The sequence below is a fragment of the Lissotriton helveticus genome, chromosome 6 (genome assembly GCF_964261635.1).
Source record: "Lissotriton helveticus chromosome 6, aLisHel1.1, whole genome shotgun sequence".
NCBI classification, from domain to species: Eukaryota; Metazoa; Chordata; class Amphibia; order Caudata; family Salamandridae; genus Lissotriton; species Lissotriton helveticus.
The window spans coordinates 1,343,751,883-1,343,769,272 of record NC_136067.1 but is presented as its reverse complement, the minus strand read 5'-3'; the positions used below and the strand labels follow the sequence as shown (position 1 = coordinate 1,343,769,272).

Here is a 17,390-nt window from a genome sequence, read left to right as displayed (position 1 = left end):
AAGGCCCTTCACCTGAGGTTTAGACCAGAGCTGCAGGTGGAGGCCTACAATGAGGGAGGAGACCTTCAACGAAGAAAAACCTAGGCAGACGGATGATAATGTTATGAGATCATGCCAGCAACATACGGTAAAATGCCCTAAACTGAATATAATAAAGAGAAAGACTAACATTGGCATGTTGGGATAGGTGAAGATAGGAGCCATTGTTAGCCCTTGGTCAATCCATTGTCTGTATTAGAGCAGGCAACGTTTCAATGTCTTAATATGAGTTTAAGTTGATCACAACGAAAACATCGCTTGATGTTTGTTTTTCAGGGAAAATATGTTTATAAAGATCCGATGCCAGTAAAAGCTGAAGTGGTGCTATAAACTATTTCATTTGTAACAACATTCACTTATCAAGAAACATTTGCACAGTGATAACCAGCAAGCACAATTCAAATTTCATGATATTGTTGCAATGCATACTAACTGGCATTGGAAATCAATGCTAAATGCCTGACTGATAACCTGTTACAGCCCCTTCACAGAAGAAAGCAGCTGAGCCTCAACTCCCATGGCCTACGTAATGACATCTTATCTCGTTGTAGGTTATAAGTGGTATGTTACACTCTGCAACCATATGCCTTTTAAGGGTTGGGGTGTGAATGTCAAATGTGTGCCATTGTTACGTATATAGCCGAAAGAACATAACAGACTAATTTGTTTTGGCTTATCTGATAGAGACATCTAGCAGCAGATTCCTTACCTTAGATTTCTCCCTAGGTGCTAGACTGGATCCGGAAATATTTCACACCAATACCTCTGTACGTCGGTAGAGGGCATCGAGCGACTCTTTAGCAACATTGTCTACCAGATGTGACAACAACAGAGTCCATATAAGCCCTCCCCTGACGTACTGAGGTCAGTTTCTTCTTTTCTGTGCGCCCAAGAGGATCCCATAGTAGTCACTCAGTCTATTTGACGGCCTCCTTCGCTGTCTTCGTCGACGGAACAGTATGCCTTCTACCTTTATGCTCTTTTTGTATTTGGTGCCTGGGGAACCTCATGATTCCAAGCAGTGCGACTCCTGTCGTCCACTTTGACCGATGGCGCAGCAGGAACGTCGTATGAAGCGCCTAGCGGCATGGCTGTGGTAATGCTCCAGGACTTCCCATCAACCTCGGTCTCCTCCTTGCTTCACGGTCTAGTTGCGGGTCTATTCTAGGATCCGTTCCTGTGGACTTCACTCTCCCTCGGCGTCCTGAGGTAAGTCTAGGCGCAGGAGGTCGAAGCTGCAACATCTCCTGACTTCACTGAGTAAAGCCTCTTCTCCAAGTTCCGCTCATTCTCTGGTTGAGGAGCCGATAAGCGAGTTCACCCACTGGCATAATGAAACTTGAGGGGGCCCCCCTGGCAGGTATTTGGAGGAGCCCCCTCTGGACTCCATCAGGGGCTGTCCAGCCAGAGAACTGTGCTGAGGCTCCTTAGAGCTTGGGGCCCCCTGCACTGCGGGGACTTGTTAGGCCACTGAGTTCACCCCATTTCTCCCTACCTCCACTGGAGCCGGGGCGACTCTGACACATATGCAAGAATATTACTAATCTCTTCATGCTACCTTTTTCTTCCTCTGGAGCGCGTTTGGGCTCCAAGATGGTACCCAGTGACTTAACTGTGTGCGGGTTTGCCCTTGGCTTCAATTAGGTCTTCTGATTCCCTTGTCGAAACTGCTTCGGCGCCGGTGAACAGCCCTTTGAGGTTCCGAACTTCGGCACCAGTAACCGGTTGGTTGACACTGACGACGACGCCGGCAGCGCCGATAAACGCCAGACCCCTTTCCTCTACTTATGCCGCTGCTTGGTGTCGGCCGCAATGCGGGTGGTGCCACATGGTTCCGACATCCTGCTTTCACTCTCTGTGGAGCCCCCTCCTGTTTTTCCTTCTGAGGAACACCGTTTTGAAGGCGATTGGGAAGAGTTGGAGTTGTGTCTGCACTGTCCAGTCTCCCATGCTGGATAGTTGGCAGACTGAGCTGGGAGAAGCTAGTGGCTTAGTCTTCCCCGGCTCTGGGAAGCCTCGCCTCTGAGGCAAGCTCCGCCTTGGCTGATACGCTGTGGCATGTTTCTGTGGTTTTGGATTTGACAATTCTGTCTGTGGAAATGACTACTGATCCCCTGATAGGCGTCCTCCATCAGGGCCAATCAGGGGTAGAATGGGCGCGCCCTTATAGTGGTGCTTTTTTGACATTTTGTTAGGTGCTTGGGCTAAACCTGATACAGGAACCCCTGTGGATCGGTCTATTTCGCGCAGAGACCGTTCAGACTCCAATGATCCGGCCTGTCTTCTCCTGCAAAATACTCATCACAGTTTAGTGGTACAGGCCACTTCGGCTTCCCACAAATCAAGCTCTCTTCCAAACGTGTCTCATGTCAGAGATTCCAGGAGACTAGACACTTGCGGCAAGCATATTTATTTCCTCCACCAGTTCTGCACTACAATCCAGTAGCTCGTCTTACTTTCTCTGACGCTTTTCCCATGCATTGTGGGAGTCATTGCCTCGCCTGCTGCCTTCGGTTCCCGATGATCCAGGACAAACTTGCCCAATCACTCTGAGATGGGCAACAAGCAGCTAAAATGATAATTAGTTGTGATATGGATACTAGTGAGTCAGTGAGTGGGCCATGGCCTCTGCTGTGGCGTTACATTGTCGCACCTGGCTACGCACCTCTGTTTTTTCCAGAGGCTGTTCAAGCCACCTTAATTGATATGCCTTTTGATGCCACCCATCTGTTTGGCGCATATGACGACTCTGCTTTACGGCGATTCCGAGATAGTCTGGATGCAGCAGACTATTAACTCTACTGTCTGTTTCCATAGTTCACTCGTAGTAGGTATGTATACAGGAAGTCCCTTTTTGACTCGCATATGAAGCCATCAAACAATATTTGTAAAGTGCAACACTGTCACCCCTAGGGGTTTCTGGGCGCTGTGTCTCTGTCGAAGAGCCTTGGCTGATATGCTGCGGCGTGTTTCTGTCATTTTGGATTTGACACGTCCTTCTGTGGAAACGACTACTTATCCCCCTAATGGGTGTCCTATATCAGGACCAATCAGGCATGGAGCAGGTGCTCTCTTATAGTGATGCTCTAATTTGCATTTTGTTATGGGCTTATAATACAGGACCACCTGTGGATCGGTCTATTTCGCACAGACACCATCCTGCCTCTGCTGATCCGGTCTGTCTCCTCCAGCACCCCACTCCCCACAGTTTTGTGGTACAGGCCGCTTAGGTCTCCCACAATTCCAACTCTCTTCCAAACATGCCTCATGACAGAGATTCCAGGAGACTAGACACTTGTGGGAGGCATGTTTTCTCCTCCAACAGTTGCATTACGATCCATCAACACGTCTTGCGTTCTCAGACGCTTTTCCCATGATCGTAGGAGTCATTGTTCCGCCTGCTGCCTTCGGTTCTGGATGACCTGGGACAAACTTGCCCAGTTACTCCGAGATGGGCAACAAGCAGCTAAATTGATAATTTGTTGTGATATGGATACCACTGATTCAATGGGTCAGGCCACGGCTTCTTCTGTAGCGTTACATTGTCGTGGCTGACTACGCACATCTGTTTTTTTGGATGCTGTTCAAGCCACCTTAATTGAAATGCCTTTTGATGGCACCCATCTGTTCGCACATGCCGACTCTGCTTTACGACGATTCCGAGATAGACGGGGTGCAGCAGACTGACAACGTTCAGCAGACTTTTAACTCTATTGTCTGCTTCCCTAGTTCTCTCGTACTAGGTATGGGAGAAGCCCCTTTTCAATTCACATATCAATCAAACAGCAGTTGTAAAATGCAACGTTCACCTCGAGGGCTATCTGGGTGCTGTATCTCCAGAGCTAGGTCTTGAGTCTCTTTCTGAAGTCATCTAGCGAGGGAGCTGTGCGAAGCTGGTGGGGAAGGTCGTTCAAGTTCATGGCAGCGATGTGGTAGAAGGAGCGGCCACCGCTGCTGCTGCGACAGATGCGGGAGGGCACGCGTGAGGTCGAGTGGGTTGATGGAAGTTCAGTCTATGGTTGAGGTAGGTAGGTCCTAGGTCATGGAGGGCTCTGTAGACGTGCGTGAGGATCTTGAGCTGGCATTTCTTCTGGATGGGGAGCCAGTGGAGGTCTCTCGTGGAGGCGCGATGTGGCTTCGTTTCGGAGGTCCAGGATGAGTCTGACTGCTACGTTCTGTATGATCTGGAGTCTTTTGAGGAGCAGGGTGGAGATGCCGGCATAGAAGGTGTTGCCATAGTTGAGGCGGCTGGTGACTAAGGCCTGTGTGATGGTCTTTTTGGTGTTGGGTGGGATCTATCTGAATATTCTGCGGCGCATGCGAAATGTGTGGAAGCAGGAGGGGGCGACAGTGTTGACTTGTCGCTTCATAGTCAGTTGGCTGTTGAGAATGATGCTGAGGTTGCAAGCATGGTTGATCAGTGTGAGTGTGGGTCTGAGTTCTGCCATCCACCAGCTGTGGTCCCATGCGGAGGTATTCTTTCCAAAAATCAGTACTTCAGGTTTGTCAGATATGAGTTGAGCCATTCCTGGGTGGAGTCCATTGACTTTTCTTTTCAATTCCCCCCCACCCTTTCTGTGTAGGGTGACACCCAGTGAGGTGTTCCTGCCTTCTGCAGGTACGTTTATTCTTCTTATACTGTCAAAGACACATTATGGTTCCCGTCATCCGGAACGTTTATTATTTTTTGGCCCTATGTGCGTCTGTTCTTTCAGGCCTCTTCCTAAAGCTAGTTTTCTACCTCAGTTCTATTCTTTTCAATTTAATTTCAATTATAAACTTTAGTCGTGTTTTTGATAAACCATAAAAGTCACATTTACACACATAAATACAGAATATTTAAAAGACAGGTTAAAAGAAAAAAGAACATAAGACCAACCACAAACAATTGATCCAGGTAAAATACATATATAGAACATTTTCGATTCTCAATTTTCAGAAGCACCGGACCTTATCAGTAACAAACAATAATCGTCGTTTTTCAAAAGTGCATAGTGCCATTATTCAGTGCAGACTTTCTTGACCGAACAGCAATGTGCAAACTAGAGCATATAAACATTAGATAAAGTGCATAAAGTGTTACATTAAAAATACCAGTTTCAAACATTAAAAAGTTAAAGTACATGGTAGCTTGCCACTGAAGCTTTGATTTCCAATCGATAAAAATGTATTTTCTCGTTTTCTGTGGCTTTCAAGAAAATTTTAAAATTCAAGCAATGGGTGGAGACTGGCCTGATATTAGTCCATCAATAACATATACAGTGAAATCTTATTTTCCAACTAACCTCCTTAAGCGAATAGCAGCAGAGATAAATCTATATAGCATTTAACAAATGTATTCTGATTGGAGTAGTCTGAGATAAAACAACGCTGGCCTACATTTTTTGAATTCAGGTACCTCAAAAGTGGTAGGATATATTCCCTGCGTGGTTTAATATATAACTCGCAGAAAAAGATAAAATGCAACAGGTTCTGGCTTGTTTTGCAATCACAGGGACAAGGATCCAGAAGGGCCTCATGACAACTTTGGCTCGGATACGAGACCAGTAAGTGAGCAGAGCCAAACCTAAATCTTGGGATGTTACATTTTTTAGAATGGTAGAATGATTAAAAGGATACAAAAAGATATGGCTCAATTTCTTTGGTCGTAATCAGGGGTAAATACTCAGCAACCTGCTTTTTACTGTGCTCCTTGTGATCTCTATGATCTCTTAAGATATTAAGGAAATCTCGTTTTAGTTGTTTTTTTTTAACAGAGATAATAAGCTGGGGATTTTGGTGAAATCCTGCCTCCCCATTCGGGTCAGCTGGGTCTTTACATAGCTCAGCCATGGTATTTTATAAGAATGTTCGCAGTTTAAGGAATCCTGAATTATCTCCCGGTTAAGGGACGGTTCTTTATTAAGCCAGATTGAGCGCCATAACATGATGGGAGTGCTTTCTATGCGATCCACCAGGGGGGTTAGCCCTAATTCCCGAAAACACATAATAGAAGGCAAGCTGGGGGGGCTGCCAGTAATCTTCAGAGGAATACATTTTCAGTTCTTTGTAGGATGGACGAATTGCAGAAACCCCACGCCCTAGCACCATAGAGAATCACAGCAGAGCATCGGGCATTATAGATGTTAATGAGGGACTCAGTTGGTCTTCCACCAAGTTTCCTGGGGAACCTAAATAGGGCCTTAAGCGTTCTATCGAAACTCCTCTTCTTGACATCTATGAGGTGGGTCCAAGAATCTTTTTGATCAAATGGATTGCCTAAATAGCAGCAGAAGGTTTACACCTGAGCTAATTTTTCATTTTTAATAAAACAGGGTCTCTTTTTGCATTTGGCTCTTCCCACCACCATGACCTGTGGCTTAGCGGTGTTGGTCTGCAAACCCAACCCCCTCATAAAATCATCGAATCTGATTAAAAGAGTCTGCAGAGCCACACCTGTTGGTGAGATCAATACACAGTCATCTGCATAGAGTAGTGCAGGGAGATCTTTCCCCTGCACTCATGGTACATCAATCGCCCCCTCATTCAGAGAACTCACCAAATCGTTTATATATGTACAAAACAGAAAGGGGGCTTGCACGCACCCCTGTCGGGGCTGAGAGTTTTCCATCATTCCGTGTCTAACTCTGCCCGTAACATCGTGATGCATTTGTGCTAGAAAATAGACCAAGGGGGCATCTATCCCCATTCCTAGCATCTTTTGCCATAATTTACTTCTGAAGACACAATCGAAGGCCGATGTCAAGTCCATGAATCCCAGAAAAAGGTTGGTGTTTTTTGCCATGGTGTACTTGCCAATCACCAAATGAAGGTTAAGGCATTGTTCCACTGTGCCTATGCCCCTTCTAAAACCCCATTGAATATCCATTAATTTCCCCTTTTCTGCTATCCAACTTTCAAGACGGTCGAGTAAAACCTTGCCCATCAGCTTGCATGTTGTGTCAATTAGTGAAATTGGGTGGTAGTATTTGGGGGACGACCTATCTCCCTTTTTAAAAATGGGAATAATTATTGCTGATGACCACGAGGAGGGGGCCCGTAACTGTGACACAGCATAGAATGTTAGTTAAAATTGGGAGCCAAAGGGCAGGTTTAGCCAGGAAAAAGTCTGCCGGTATACCGTCTGGACCAGCCGCCTTATTTTACTTTGTTAAATCTAGGGCCTTTGTGACTTTCTTAATTGTCGGTGGGTCTAGTTTTCTCATAGCCTCTTTTATGTGAAGACCACAGTCTACAGTGTCAGATGGTCACCCCCCCATTGTTGTAAATTTCCTGGAAATGATCAACCCACTTGTTTGAAGGAATGGTGGTGTCAGTAGTATTATTGTGGTTCTCTTGAAAGAATGGGGCGTTGATGGTCTTCCAGAAAAGACTGCTATTTTTTGTAGTGCTCGCTTCGTGTAGCCTCTCCCATGCCTCCTTCCTATCACACTCCTTATGGATTTCTAAGCTTTTTTTTACTGGGAGCAAGATCTCTGGGTTTCTGTTTAAGTGCTTCAACAAGCTTTTTCTGACTCTTTGAACAATCATTATTGACCCACTTCAACAGATTGCGGGCAGACGGTCTACGGTTACATTTTATTCAGGGTCAGGAAAATATCTGTGAACGCTGCTAGCATAGTCTTTGGATTTACTTCATCTTCAAGGCAGGTCAGAATTTGTGACCTATTTTTTTCCACAAGTTTTTCCCTTACCACCTCAGGGTTTATCGAAGCCCATTTGCACAAGAGACCCTTATTTTTTTGTGGGTTACAGGTGGTGCTACGCTGAAGGCAAATTCTTGTTTTGTGTTTCAAATTTGATTTCTAGTGGAAAATGGTCGCTAAAGGGGACTTTTAAAATTACAAAATTTACGGACTTGGGTTTGTAATAATCAGAAAGGGCAATAATCTCATTCTGCCCTGCCCCAGGGTCAAATCAATAGTGGGAAAAAAGAGAACATTTTGATAAAATGGAATTAAAAGCATTTCCACAGTGGGAATGTTCAAAGTGACTTTGGCCCTCATGAAGATTTCCTGGTGGGTACAAGCAGATGCCTGTGATAGTGTACAAAGTCTCCAAATAAAATCCCCACCCCATAGTATATATATATAAATCTTTATTCGGCTTATTCACAGTGGAAAAACCATAAAAGTACACAAAATATCAAAACACAGTAAAAGTAAACATGTTACATATGTTTCTGATAAAATTCATTTCACAATTAAAAAGAGAAAAATTAGTCAAGAAAAGTGCAAAGTACCGCTTATGCTCAAACTGACAGGATTGTTAGAGATTCTTTCTATGTTTCATAATACACTTTAAGAAACTACTAATAAAGTAACAGACATTCGGTGTTTCCAACATTTGCAGTCTTAGAAGAGCGGGTCTGCACTGTCTCAGTCCCCAAGATTTTAATATTGGTAAAAGCCAGATCTTTCTATGGGCTTGGTGGTATTTACAAAGTAGGATCACGTGCAGATTCGACTGCATTGATGTACCGTCACAGGGACACGGCGGGAGTGTAGCTTCCCAACAATTTTGTGAGGGAAAGGTGACCATTCTAAAGAAAATATTTAGCCTGAATCTTGTAATAAGCATTCTCTCGTAAGTTGATATTTGGAGTTCTAAGTACGGGTGAATGACAAAGGCTATTTGTATCATGTTTGAATGAATCACTGCCGTTTTTGTGGAGTTGGAGGCGAGCCTTAACGATTCCAAATGACTTAAAGCTCGGCGTTTAAGATCTTTTTTTGGAATGACCGTTATAGTTGTCGGGTCTGAATAGTAGTTCTCGAAGCCTAAATCAGTAAAAAAGTTCCTGACATATAGGAGCCACTTTATTTTTGCAGAGTTGTCCATATTCATTGCATCTGTGATAATGGCTTGAGTCAGAGCGTTTTTGTTTGATTTCCAAATGCGGCGCCACAACATCAGAGGTTCAATTTTAATTAAATCCTCTAAGTAGGGTATGGCTAGTTCTAGGTGCATTGTGTAGATTGAGGTGCCTTTGGGGGTAGCTAGTAAGAATCTTAAAAAGGTGTTTTCCACCCTTTGAATAGGGCTGACGTCTGTATACCCCCAGACTCCTGCACCATATGTAGCTATTGCCTGGCATTTGGCGTTATAAATCTTAAGGAGCTCTATTGGCGGTCTCTTGCCTAATTTCTGGGAAAAAGTTATTAGTGCTGCAATTGATCTCCTAAATAAAAGTGCCCTAGTGCTCACTGCTTGCTTCCAAGAGAGTTGGTCATCTATCATAACCCCCAAGTAGGGATAATGTGGGGTAGATTCGAGCTTTTGATTATTAAGGACTATAGGATAGGTTCTTTTTCGGTGTCTGCCAACTGTCATTACGAACGTTTTTTTTACGTTCACCCTTAAATCTAAGTTGCCCATGAAGGACGTGTATCTGTTCACTGCTTTTTGGAGCTCTTTGGGTGTTCGTGCTAAAATGACGGCGTCATCCGCGTAGAGCAGGGCTGGGATCAGGCGACGGTTTATGCGTGGGAGGTCCTGGGCCCCCCCCAACATCTCCCCCTCCAAACCATTGGTGTAGAGTGAGAAGAGGAAGGGGGCCAGGACGCATCCCTGCCTGACCCCACGCCCTACGCTAAACGGAGACGTCAGCTCACCATTGACGCCAAAGCGTACTCTGGCTGTGGCCCCAGTGTAGAGCTCTTTGAGAAAATCTAAAAGGGGAGGATCTATTCCCAATTGAGCTAAGACCCTCCACAGCTTTCTGTGCGACACGCAGTCGAAAGCTGCGGAGAGGTCAACAAAGGCCATATATATCTTAGTGGGAATGGCCTGTGTGTATTTCCCCATTATTAGAGTAAGATTGAGGACCTGCTCTAGGGTACCAAATCCTTCTCGGAATCCAAATTGGATATCCAAAATTATGCCCCGGTCCTCAGTCCACTGCTGGAGGCGCTCTAAAATCACTCTCCCCACTACTTTCCCGAGCGAATCCAGCAGTGATATGGGCCGGTAGCATTTTACATCTTGTCGGTCTCCCTTTTTAAAAATGGGAACCATTATTGATTTTGTCCAAGATGTTAGGATTCCCTCGCTTGCTGCTGCTGTACATACTCTGGTTAGGATGGGGGCCCAGAGGTCTTGGTTACTTTTAAAAAGGTCCACTGGGACCCCGTCGGGTCCTGGTGCCTTGCCTGTTTTGCTACTCTGTAGGGCGTCTACAAGGTCTGAAATATCAAAAGGGACCAGAATAGGGTAGTTTACCTTGGGAAGGGGGGATTCTGTTGGGAGGGTATTCTTGAAAATTTCCTCAAAGTGCGAAACCCAAGTATTTTCGTCGATAGCGACTTCTATTTTTGGGGTATCTCTTTCTGTGAGATATGGGGTTCTGACCGTACGCCAGAAAAGCTCGCTGTTTTGTGAGACTGCACCATGGTGGAGATCATCCCATAGCTTTTGCTTTAGTTGGGCAGTTCTCAGCTTTCTTTCCCCTGTATATTGTCGCCTGAGCAACTGGATCTGAGCCGCATCACGTGGGTTGTTTTTGAGTGCGGATTTCAACTTTGATAGGGCCGCTGTGCAGTTATGATTAAACCACTTTGGTTTTGTAGGGCGGTTTGTTTTAGATTTTGTGGTGAGTAAGTCTTTTATAGCATCTAGTATTAGGTTAAAATTTCTCAAGACTTCTTTATGGCTAGTTGTCAGATCAAGGCATTTCATTATATTAGGGTAGGACCGCGTTATTAGTTTTTTCATTATGTCAGATGGGTTAATTTTAGCCCATCTGATTGTTAGTCCATTCCGTTTACTGATGTCAATCTTGTTCTGCCTGAGAGTGGTCGCCATCTCTGATTTATGGGAGAGGTTGGCAGGCATGAACATTGTTAGTATCAGGGCTGCGTGATCACTAAAAGGAGTGACAATGACTTCAAAGTTTTTGAATTTCGACGTTAGGGTTTGGGAGAGAAATATAAAATCTACTGTTGTCTTGTGTCCTCTACCCACATAGGTCGGTATAAATTCATTTGGGTCTGCTTTTATATGATTGGCAATCTGAAGATCCAGATCTGATAGGGCGATGTTTATTAGATTTCCCAATTTAGAGTGTGCAAGGTGTGCTAGTGGAACGTTGAAATCATCTACGATCCCACAACACATTAAATTGGGAGCTGTGCAGGGATGGAGGTTAAAATCGCCTCCCCAAATTAATTGGGTTACTTTGTCTGCCGGGCTCTGATGGAGTACTTGTTTTAATTTATCGGTTATGGTGGTGAGGAGGTTTATAAAGTTATCTTCCGATAAATTATTGTACGTGTTGGTCAGAATAATGGTGTCTTTGTTTGAAAAGGTGAGTGATAGGATTTGATGATTATCGTCCTGAGAAAGTGTGACCACTTTATTGAGAGGTAGGGAATTTGAAATATATATTGCTAGCCCACCTTTTGGTCTGCCCATTGTACTGGTTAGGGCTGGAACATTATAAGTTTTATAGCCTTGTAGATGATGTTCTTCTACGGACCATGTCTCCTGGAGACAAATTATTTGGTATGGGGCTAAAAACTTCTGCGCAGAGCCATCCTCGATTTTATTTCGGAGGCCCGCGATGTTCCAATAAGAGACTATGAGGGATGAAGCATCATCGGCCGATTCTACTTCTGGGGTTATCGTGTCCTTGTTACTGGTAAGTGGGGCGATGGTATTAGGCTGCGAAGAGGGAGATAGTTGAGTGTCGATGGGAGGAGCTACTATTGATGGTCAGTCGACCATTTCTAGGCCGCTGAACCTATTGCTTAGTGGGATGTTTTGCCATGGGTCCCATCGTGATTGCTCTCTATGTGGAGGCCAGTGTGTATGAGGTCTTCTATCATCCCACCTTCCTCCCTGGCGGCGTTGTCTCACTGGGTGCCAGGAATAGTCTGGCTCGTATTGATATTGGGGGGCATTATAACTGATGTTTGTAAAGTCATCCTGCCTGGAGAATGGGACAGACCAAGGGGGCTCTTGATCCTGTGTATAGCTGTCTGCCTGCCTGAAAGGATAAAAGAAGGGGAGGGACTTGACCTTAATTCCTCCGTTTGGGGTGATGTGTTCCCAGGCACAGACATAATCCACTATTCGAGGATCCTCGAAAGTGATTGCGATACAGTCCCCGGAAATGGTTTTTCGGGTATTGCCCACCCATGGGACCCTGGCTACAGATCTAATTCTTCCGCGCCAAGAGGATGGAATTGGGCGGTTGGTCTGGAGCCAGTGCTGAACTTTATTTTTTAGGGACCAGATCGGTTCTGGGATAGAGTCTATTAGTTCTGGCACTCCAGCCATGACTGCCACATAGGGTGAGGCCTCTGGAGGGAAATCTGCTGGGAATCTTGGCGGGCCAGGATTCCCCGCAGTGTTTCTCTTGGGCCTGCCCGCAGGTGTTTTTGGTGGTACAGGTGGGGGGGGTAAAGTTTTTATTGTTGCGTTATGCGTGGTATTCCCTGTGGTTTTATTGGCTGTACTGCTCGGTGCCGTCGGAATTGCGGCAGTGGCAGCGGGTACAGCTGTAGCAGGCACAGCTGGGGAAGTCGGAACGGTGGGCTGTTGTAGGTTGCTAGTAGAGCTTTGGGCTACTACAGTTTTTGTTATTTTAGTTTGAATTAAGGTGTTTTTATTAGTCGGAGGATTTGAAGTAATTATCTGGAGAGTCTTTTGTTGTGGATTAGGTAAGGATGGTTTAGGGATTGATGCATTGGTGCTTACTGGATTTTTGCTATTGTTTTGTAATGATTTTTGAGGACATGGTGGTAGAAATGGTTGCTGATTTTTTAGATTTTTTAGAAGCTCGGAAATTTGCAATTCCAGGGTTCCTAGCCGATGTTCTAAGGGTTGTAGGGCATGTTTGACTACCCTGGCTATGCTAGAAAGTGTCAATTCCTGAGCCTCAACCGCGTTAGAATCCACCGGGGTTTGTTTTGTAGAGTAAGGGTCCAAGACTATCAAGGGGGGTGGCTCCTTCTCTACCTGGTGGACTAACGCTAGAGTCTCAACATGTGTCGCCCTATCATCTTGAATTTGAGGGATGGTTGAAGTTATTGCCAAGTTTACTGGGGAGGATGGATTGCCTGGTGCCCTTTTCTTACTGATTGCTCCCTCCCTCTTACCCCTTTCTACTCTTTTTTCTGACGAGGAGAGTTCAGCGGGCGTTATTGGGAGCAGTTCGGGGGTTTGTTCTAGGTCAAAGCTGAGTTGAGAGTCCGCTATCTGGGATACCGACAGATCTACCGTGTTTGGTAGGCTGCGTCTCTCTCTAGTTGGAATCAGCTCTGCGTTTGGGATACCTAATACTGGAGATCTAGCTTCCGCCAAGATGCCTAGTGAGGATCTTTTAGCAAATGCTAGATCTAATGAAACCCTTTCCTCAATGAGTGTTATGCTTTCATCTATGAGTGTGTTAGCCTTCGCTAGAAAGTCATCCATGGGACCAAGCAATTTACCTGCTGCGCTAGGGGCTTTAGTTGTAGATTTATTCCCTCTCGTGAGGACCATTGCTATTCTTGTTAGGTTATGGGGACGAGGTAAGCCCTGAAAGGATTGCTAAGACGGAAAATCGAATAAAAATTTTAAAATCAGGGGGGGTGGCCCAGTCCAGTCTCTACCAGCCTCTAACGGCCTAAAACGGCCCAGTCTTTGCCCGGGTCTTCGCCCCGGGCTGCGACCCGCGGCGCGACCCGCGGCGCGTTAGAGACTACGTGAATATAGAGGGAGGAAGGGGGGCGTGGCCGCCGGGGGAAGAGGCGCCGGCTGCAAGGAGCGGTGTTTTCTGGGCCTCGCAGTCCCCCGGTAGGCTTTTCCTGGCCTCAGACAACGCACTGCAACCTGGGCGGGTCGCGCTGAGAGCGAGTTGAAGAACTGCCGATTGCAGTCACGCTCCCACCAGCCGACCTCAGCCTCAGGGAATGCGGTTTGGGAGATGAGAAAGGCAGTTCCTCTGTTGGACACAAAAGAGCAGGTCAGTGAGCGGCACCCGCGCAGCGGGTGGCGCGAAAGGTTTTTAAGCAGCGTTCAATTCAGTGGGCGTGGCCGCCGGGGGAAGAGGCGCCGGCTGCAAGGAGCGGTGTTTTCTGGGCCTCGCAGTCCCCCGGTAGGCTTTTCCTGGCCTCAGACAACGCACTGCAACCTGGGCGGGTCGCGCTGAGAGCGAGTTGAAGAACTGCCGATTGCAGTCACGCTCCCACCAGCCGACCTCAGCCTCAGGGAATGCGGTTTGGGAGATGAGAAAGGCAGTTCCTCTGTTGGACACAAAAGAGCAGGTCAGTGAGCGGCACCCGCGCAGCGGGTGGCGCGAAAGGTTTTTAAGCAGCGTTCAATTCAGTGGGCGTGGCCGCCGGGGGAAGAGGCGCCGGCTGCAAGGAGCGGTGTTTTCTGGGCCTCGCAGTCCCCCGGTAGGCTTTTCCTGGCCTCAGACAACGCACTGCAACCTGGGCGGGTCGCGCTGAGAGCGAGTTGAAGAACTGCCGATTGCAGTCACGCTCCCACCAGCCGACCTCAGCCTCAGGGAATGCGGTTTGGGAGATGAGAAAGGCAGTTCCTCTGTTGGACACAAAAGAGCAGGTCAGTGAGCGGCACCCGCGCAGCGGGTGGCGCGAAAGGTTTTTAAGCAGCGTTCAATTCAGTGGGCGTGGCCGCCGGGGGAAGAGGCGCCGGCTGCAAGGAGCGGTGTTTTCTGGGCCTCGCAGTCCCCCGGTAGGCTTTTCCTGGCCTCAGACAACGCACTGCAACCTGGGCGGGTCGCGCTGAGAGCGAGTTGAAGAACTGCCGATTGCAGTCACGCTCCCACCAGCCGACCTCAGCCTCAGGGAATGCGGTTTGGGAGATGAGAAAGGCAGTTCCTCTGTTGGACACAAAAGAGCAGGTCAGTGAGCGGCACCCGCGCAGCGGGTGGCGCGAAAGGTTTTTAAGCAGCGTTCAATTCAGTGGGCGTGGCCGCCGGGGGAAGAGGCGCCGGCTGCAAGGAGCGGTGTTTTCTGGGCCTCGCAGTCCCCCGGTAGGCTTTTCCTGGCCTCAGACAACGCACTGCAACCTGGGCGGGTCGCGCTGAGAGCGAGTTGAAGAACTGCCGATTGCAGTCACGCTCCCACCAGCCGACCTCAGCCTCAGGGAATGCGGTTTGGGAGATGAGAAAGGCAGTTCCTCTGTTGGACACAAAAGAGCAGGTCAGTGAGCGGCACCCGCGCAGCGGGTGGCGCGAAAGGTTTTTAAGCAGCGTTCAATTCAGTGGGCGTGGCCGCCGGGGGAAGAGGCGCCGGCTGCAAGGAGCGGTGTTTTCTGGGCCTCGCAGTCCCCCGGTAGGCTTTTCCTGGCCTCAGACAACGCACTGCAACCTGGGCGGGTCGCGCTGAGAGCGAGTTGAAGAACTGCCGATTGCAGTCACGCTCCCACCAGCCGACCTCAGCCTCAGGGAATGCGGTTTGGGAGATGAGAAAGGCAGTTCCTCTGTTGGACACAAAAGAGCAGGTCAGTGAGCGGCACCCCATAGTATTATATAATCTCTGTTCAGGTCCATAATGTGTTTACTTCGTAGTGTATCCAGGCAGGCCAATATTTCTATATTTACAGAAGAAAAATTATTATCAAAATTAACAATTATAAGTGTGACATTTAGTTCATAATGCTACATTTATAAAATGAAAATGCGGAGTATCCTGGTTATAAGTTGTTTTTTTCTTCCCCAGGTTGTAGTTATTAAGGTGAGCAGACCACCTCGGACAGCAGGTGTGCCGAATGATATAAAACCATCTATATATGTCTTCTCACAGGCCCACATCTCTTGCAGACAGATGATGTTGTAGCCTTTTACAAAATCTAACCAATCAACATTATTCATTTTGGACGCAAGACCAGCTACATTCCAGAACATGTAACTGAACTTTTTACCCCCTTGCGTGAAGGGACCAGCATCATTAACCTTAGTACTATTCATGCAATTGGGTGCAGCCTGTATAACTTTTCCTTCTGTGTTCTCTGTAACCATTCAGGGGGAAGCCAAAGGCATGGGATCGACCACATATGCTTCTTTTGTTGCACTCCCATAATTGTTAACATAAGCTTCAACCAAGGCAGTCCCCAGATTGTACAGTCAGTCAATTAGCTCAAGGGATGAGAAATGTTGGAAGTTGGAAAGAAACTGTTGGAAGTTGGAAGACCTTGCTAGTAGGGTATTTTGCTTGCAACGTACTGGTGCACAGTTGCCTTGTTCGCTTGTTCCCATCTACAGGGACCATCTTTTGTATGACTTACAGGCATTTTTGGATCTGTTTCTTGCAGTTAGTACCCCTTTGTGCCCCAAATAGGGACTTCAGTTTTTCTGCGTCTGAAATCTTAGTGCTTGTGCTTTTTGCCTTGCACCGTCGCAATATAACCCCCAACAATCATGAGAGTTATCTCTCATCTCCTTGAGCATTTCTCGTTATTGGCATCCTTCTTCCCTTGGTGAAAGCATTGGAACATAGTTTCTCCGCGTCTGTGGCGTGAGCAATAGTCGCCGAAGAAACAGACGTCAGCACTTTAGGGGAGGGCTTATAAGGACTCCTCAGTCGATGTCACATACGGTGGACGACATTGATACGTAGTCGCTCGACGCCCCCTGCCAACGTGCAAAGGTATTGCTGTAAAATTGTATGAATCCAGCCTGGCACTTGTGGAGAATTCTAAGATAAAGAATCTGCAGCTAGATCCTGTCCCTACCAGATAAGGCGTTACCGAAGGTAAGTAACTTATTCGATTATGTTAAGTTGACATTTATAAATGACAGCTTATGGAAAGAAATAATTTCACAAAAGACACCTGTTCGTTTCTTGATTAAGAAGTACTTTGCAAATGATTTTGGGAGAATGTGGATAACCCCCTGATATCAATAAACATCTCTTGGGGTAATCCGACATTAATTAGTGTTGTATATTTAAGACTTTAATGTTTCTCATATCATGCATTTATAATACTTCTATCTTGCATTTTGAAAGCAGTTTAACAGCAAAACAAGAGATGGGTTCACAGTGAACACAAAGGTTCCCAGCCTCAAAGATCAAGGGAAAGAATATGATGGATTCACATTTACTATAACAGGAGATAAGTATGTGGGCCTCTAAATAAACTATGTATCTTTCTAAAAAGTCCTTTTTTCCCCTCAGTTATTCACTTTCAAAGAAATTCTAAACTGATCTTTCATTGATTGAGATTGCATTTGAACCTATGTTGTACTTTGAATTTACACTGACTTTTCCATAGCAGTTTCCTCATTCTGTTTGTATTCTTGATTAAGGATATTTTAGTTTTATAATTTCTGAAATTTTGTGTATTTTTCTTTTTGGTGTGCGTTCTCTCCACAGACTTAACTTAACTGACACCCGGCTTCA

General features: G+C 46.4%; 1 protein-coding gene across 2 annotated transcripts in view; it reads left to right on the top strand.

Annotated features, from left to right (window-relative positions):
- The window catches only part of TTC13 (tetratricopeptide repeat domain 13), a 1,212,286-nt gene that overhangs the window by 824,862 nt on the left and 370,034 nt on the right, over window positions 1–17,390 (top strand). The window contains exon 18 of one of the 2 annotated variants that reach the window (XM_078649075.1): window positions 16,998–17,107. In XM_078649075.1, coding sequence (XP_078505201.1) covers window positions 16,998–17,107 — 110 coding nt within the window. The remainder of the gene's footprint in view (window positions 1–16,997; window positions 17,108–17,390) is intronic. The other variant, XM_078649076.1, reaches the window with a different exon arrangement.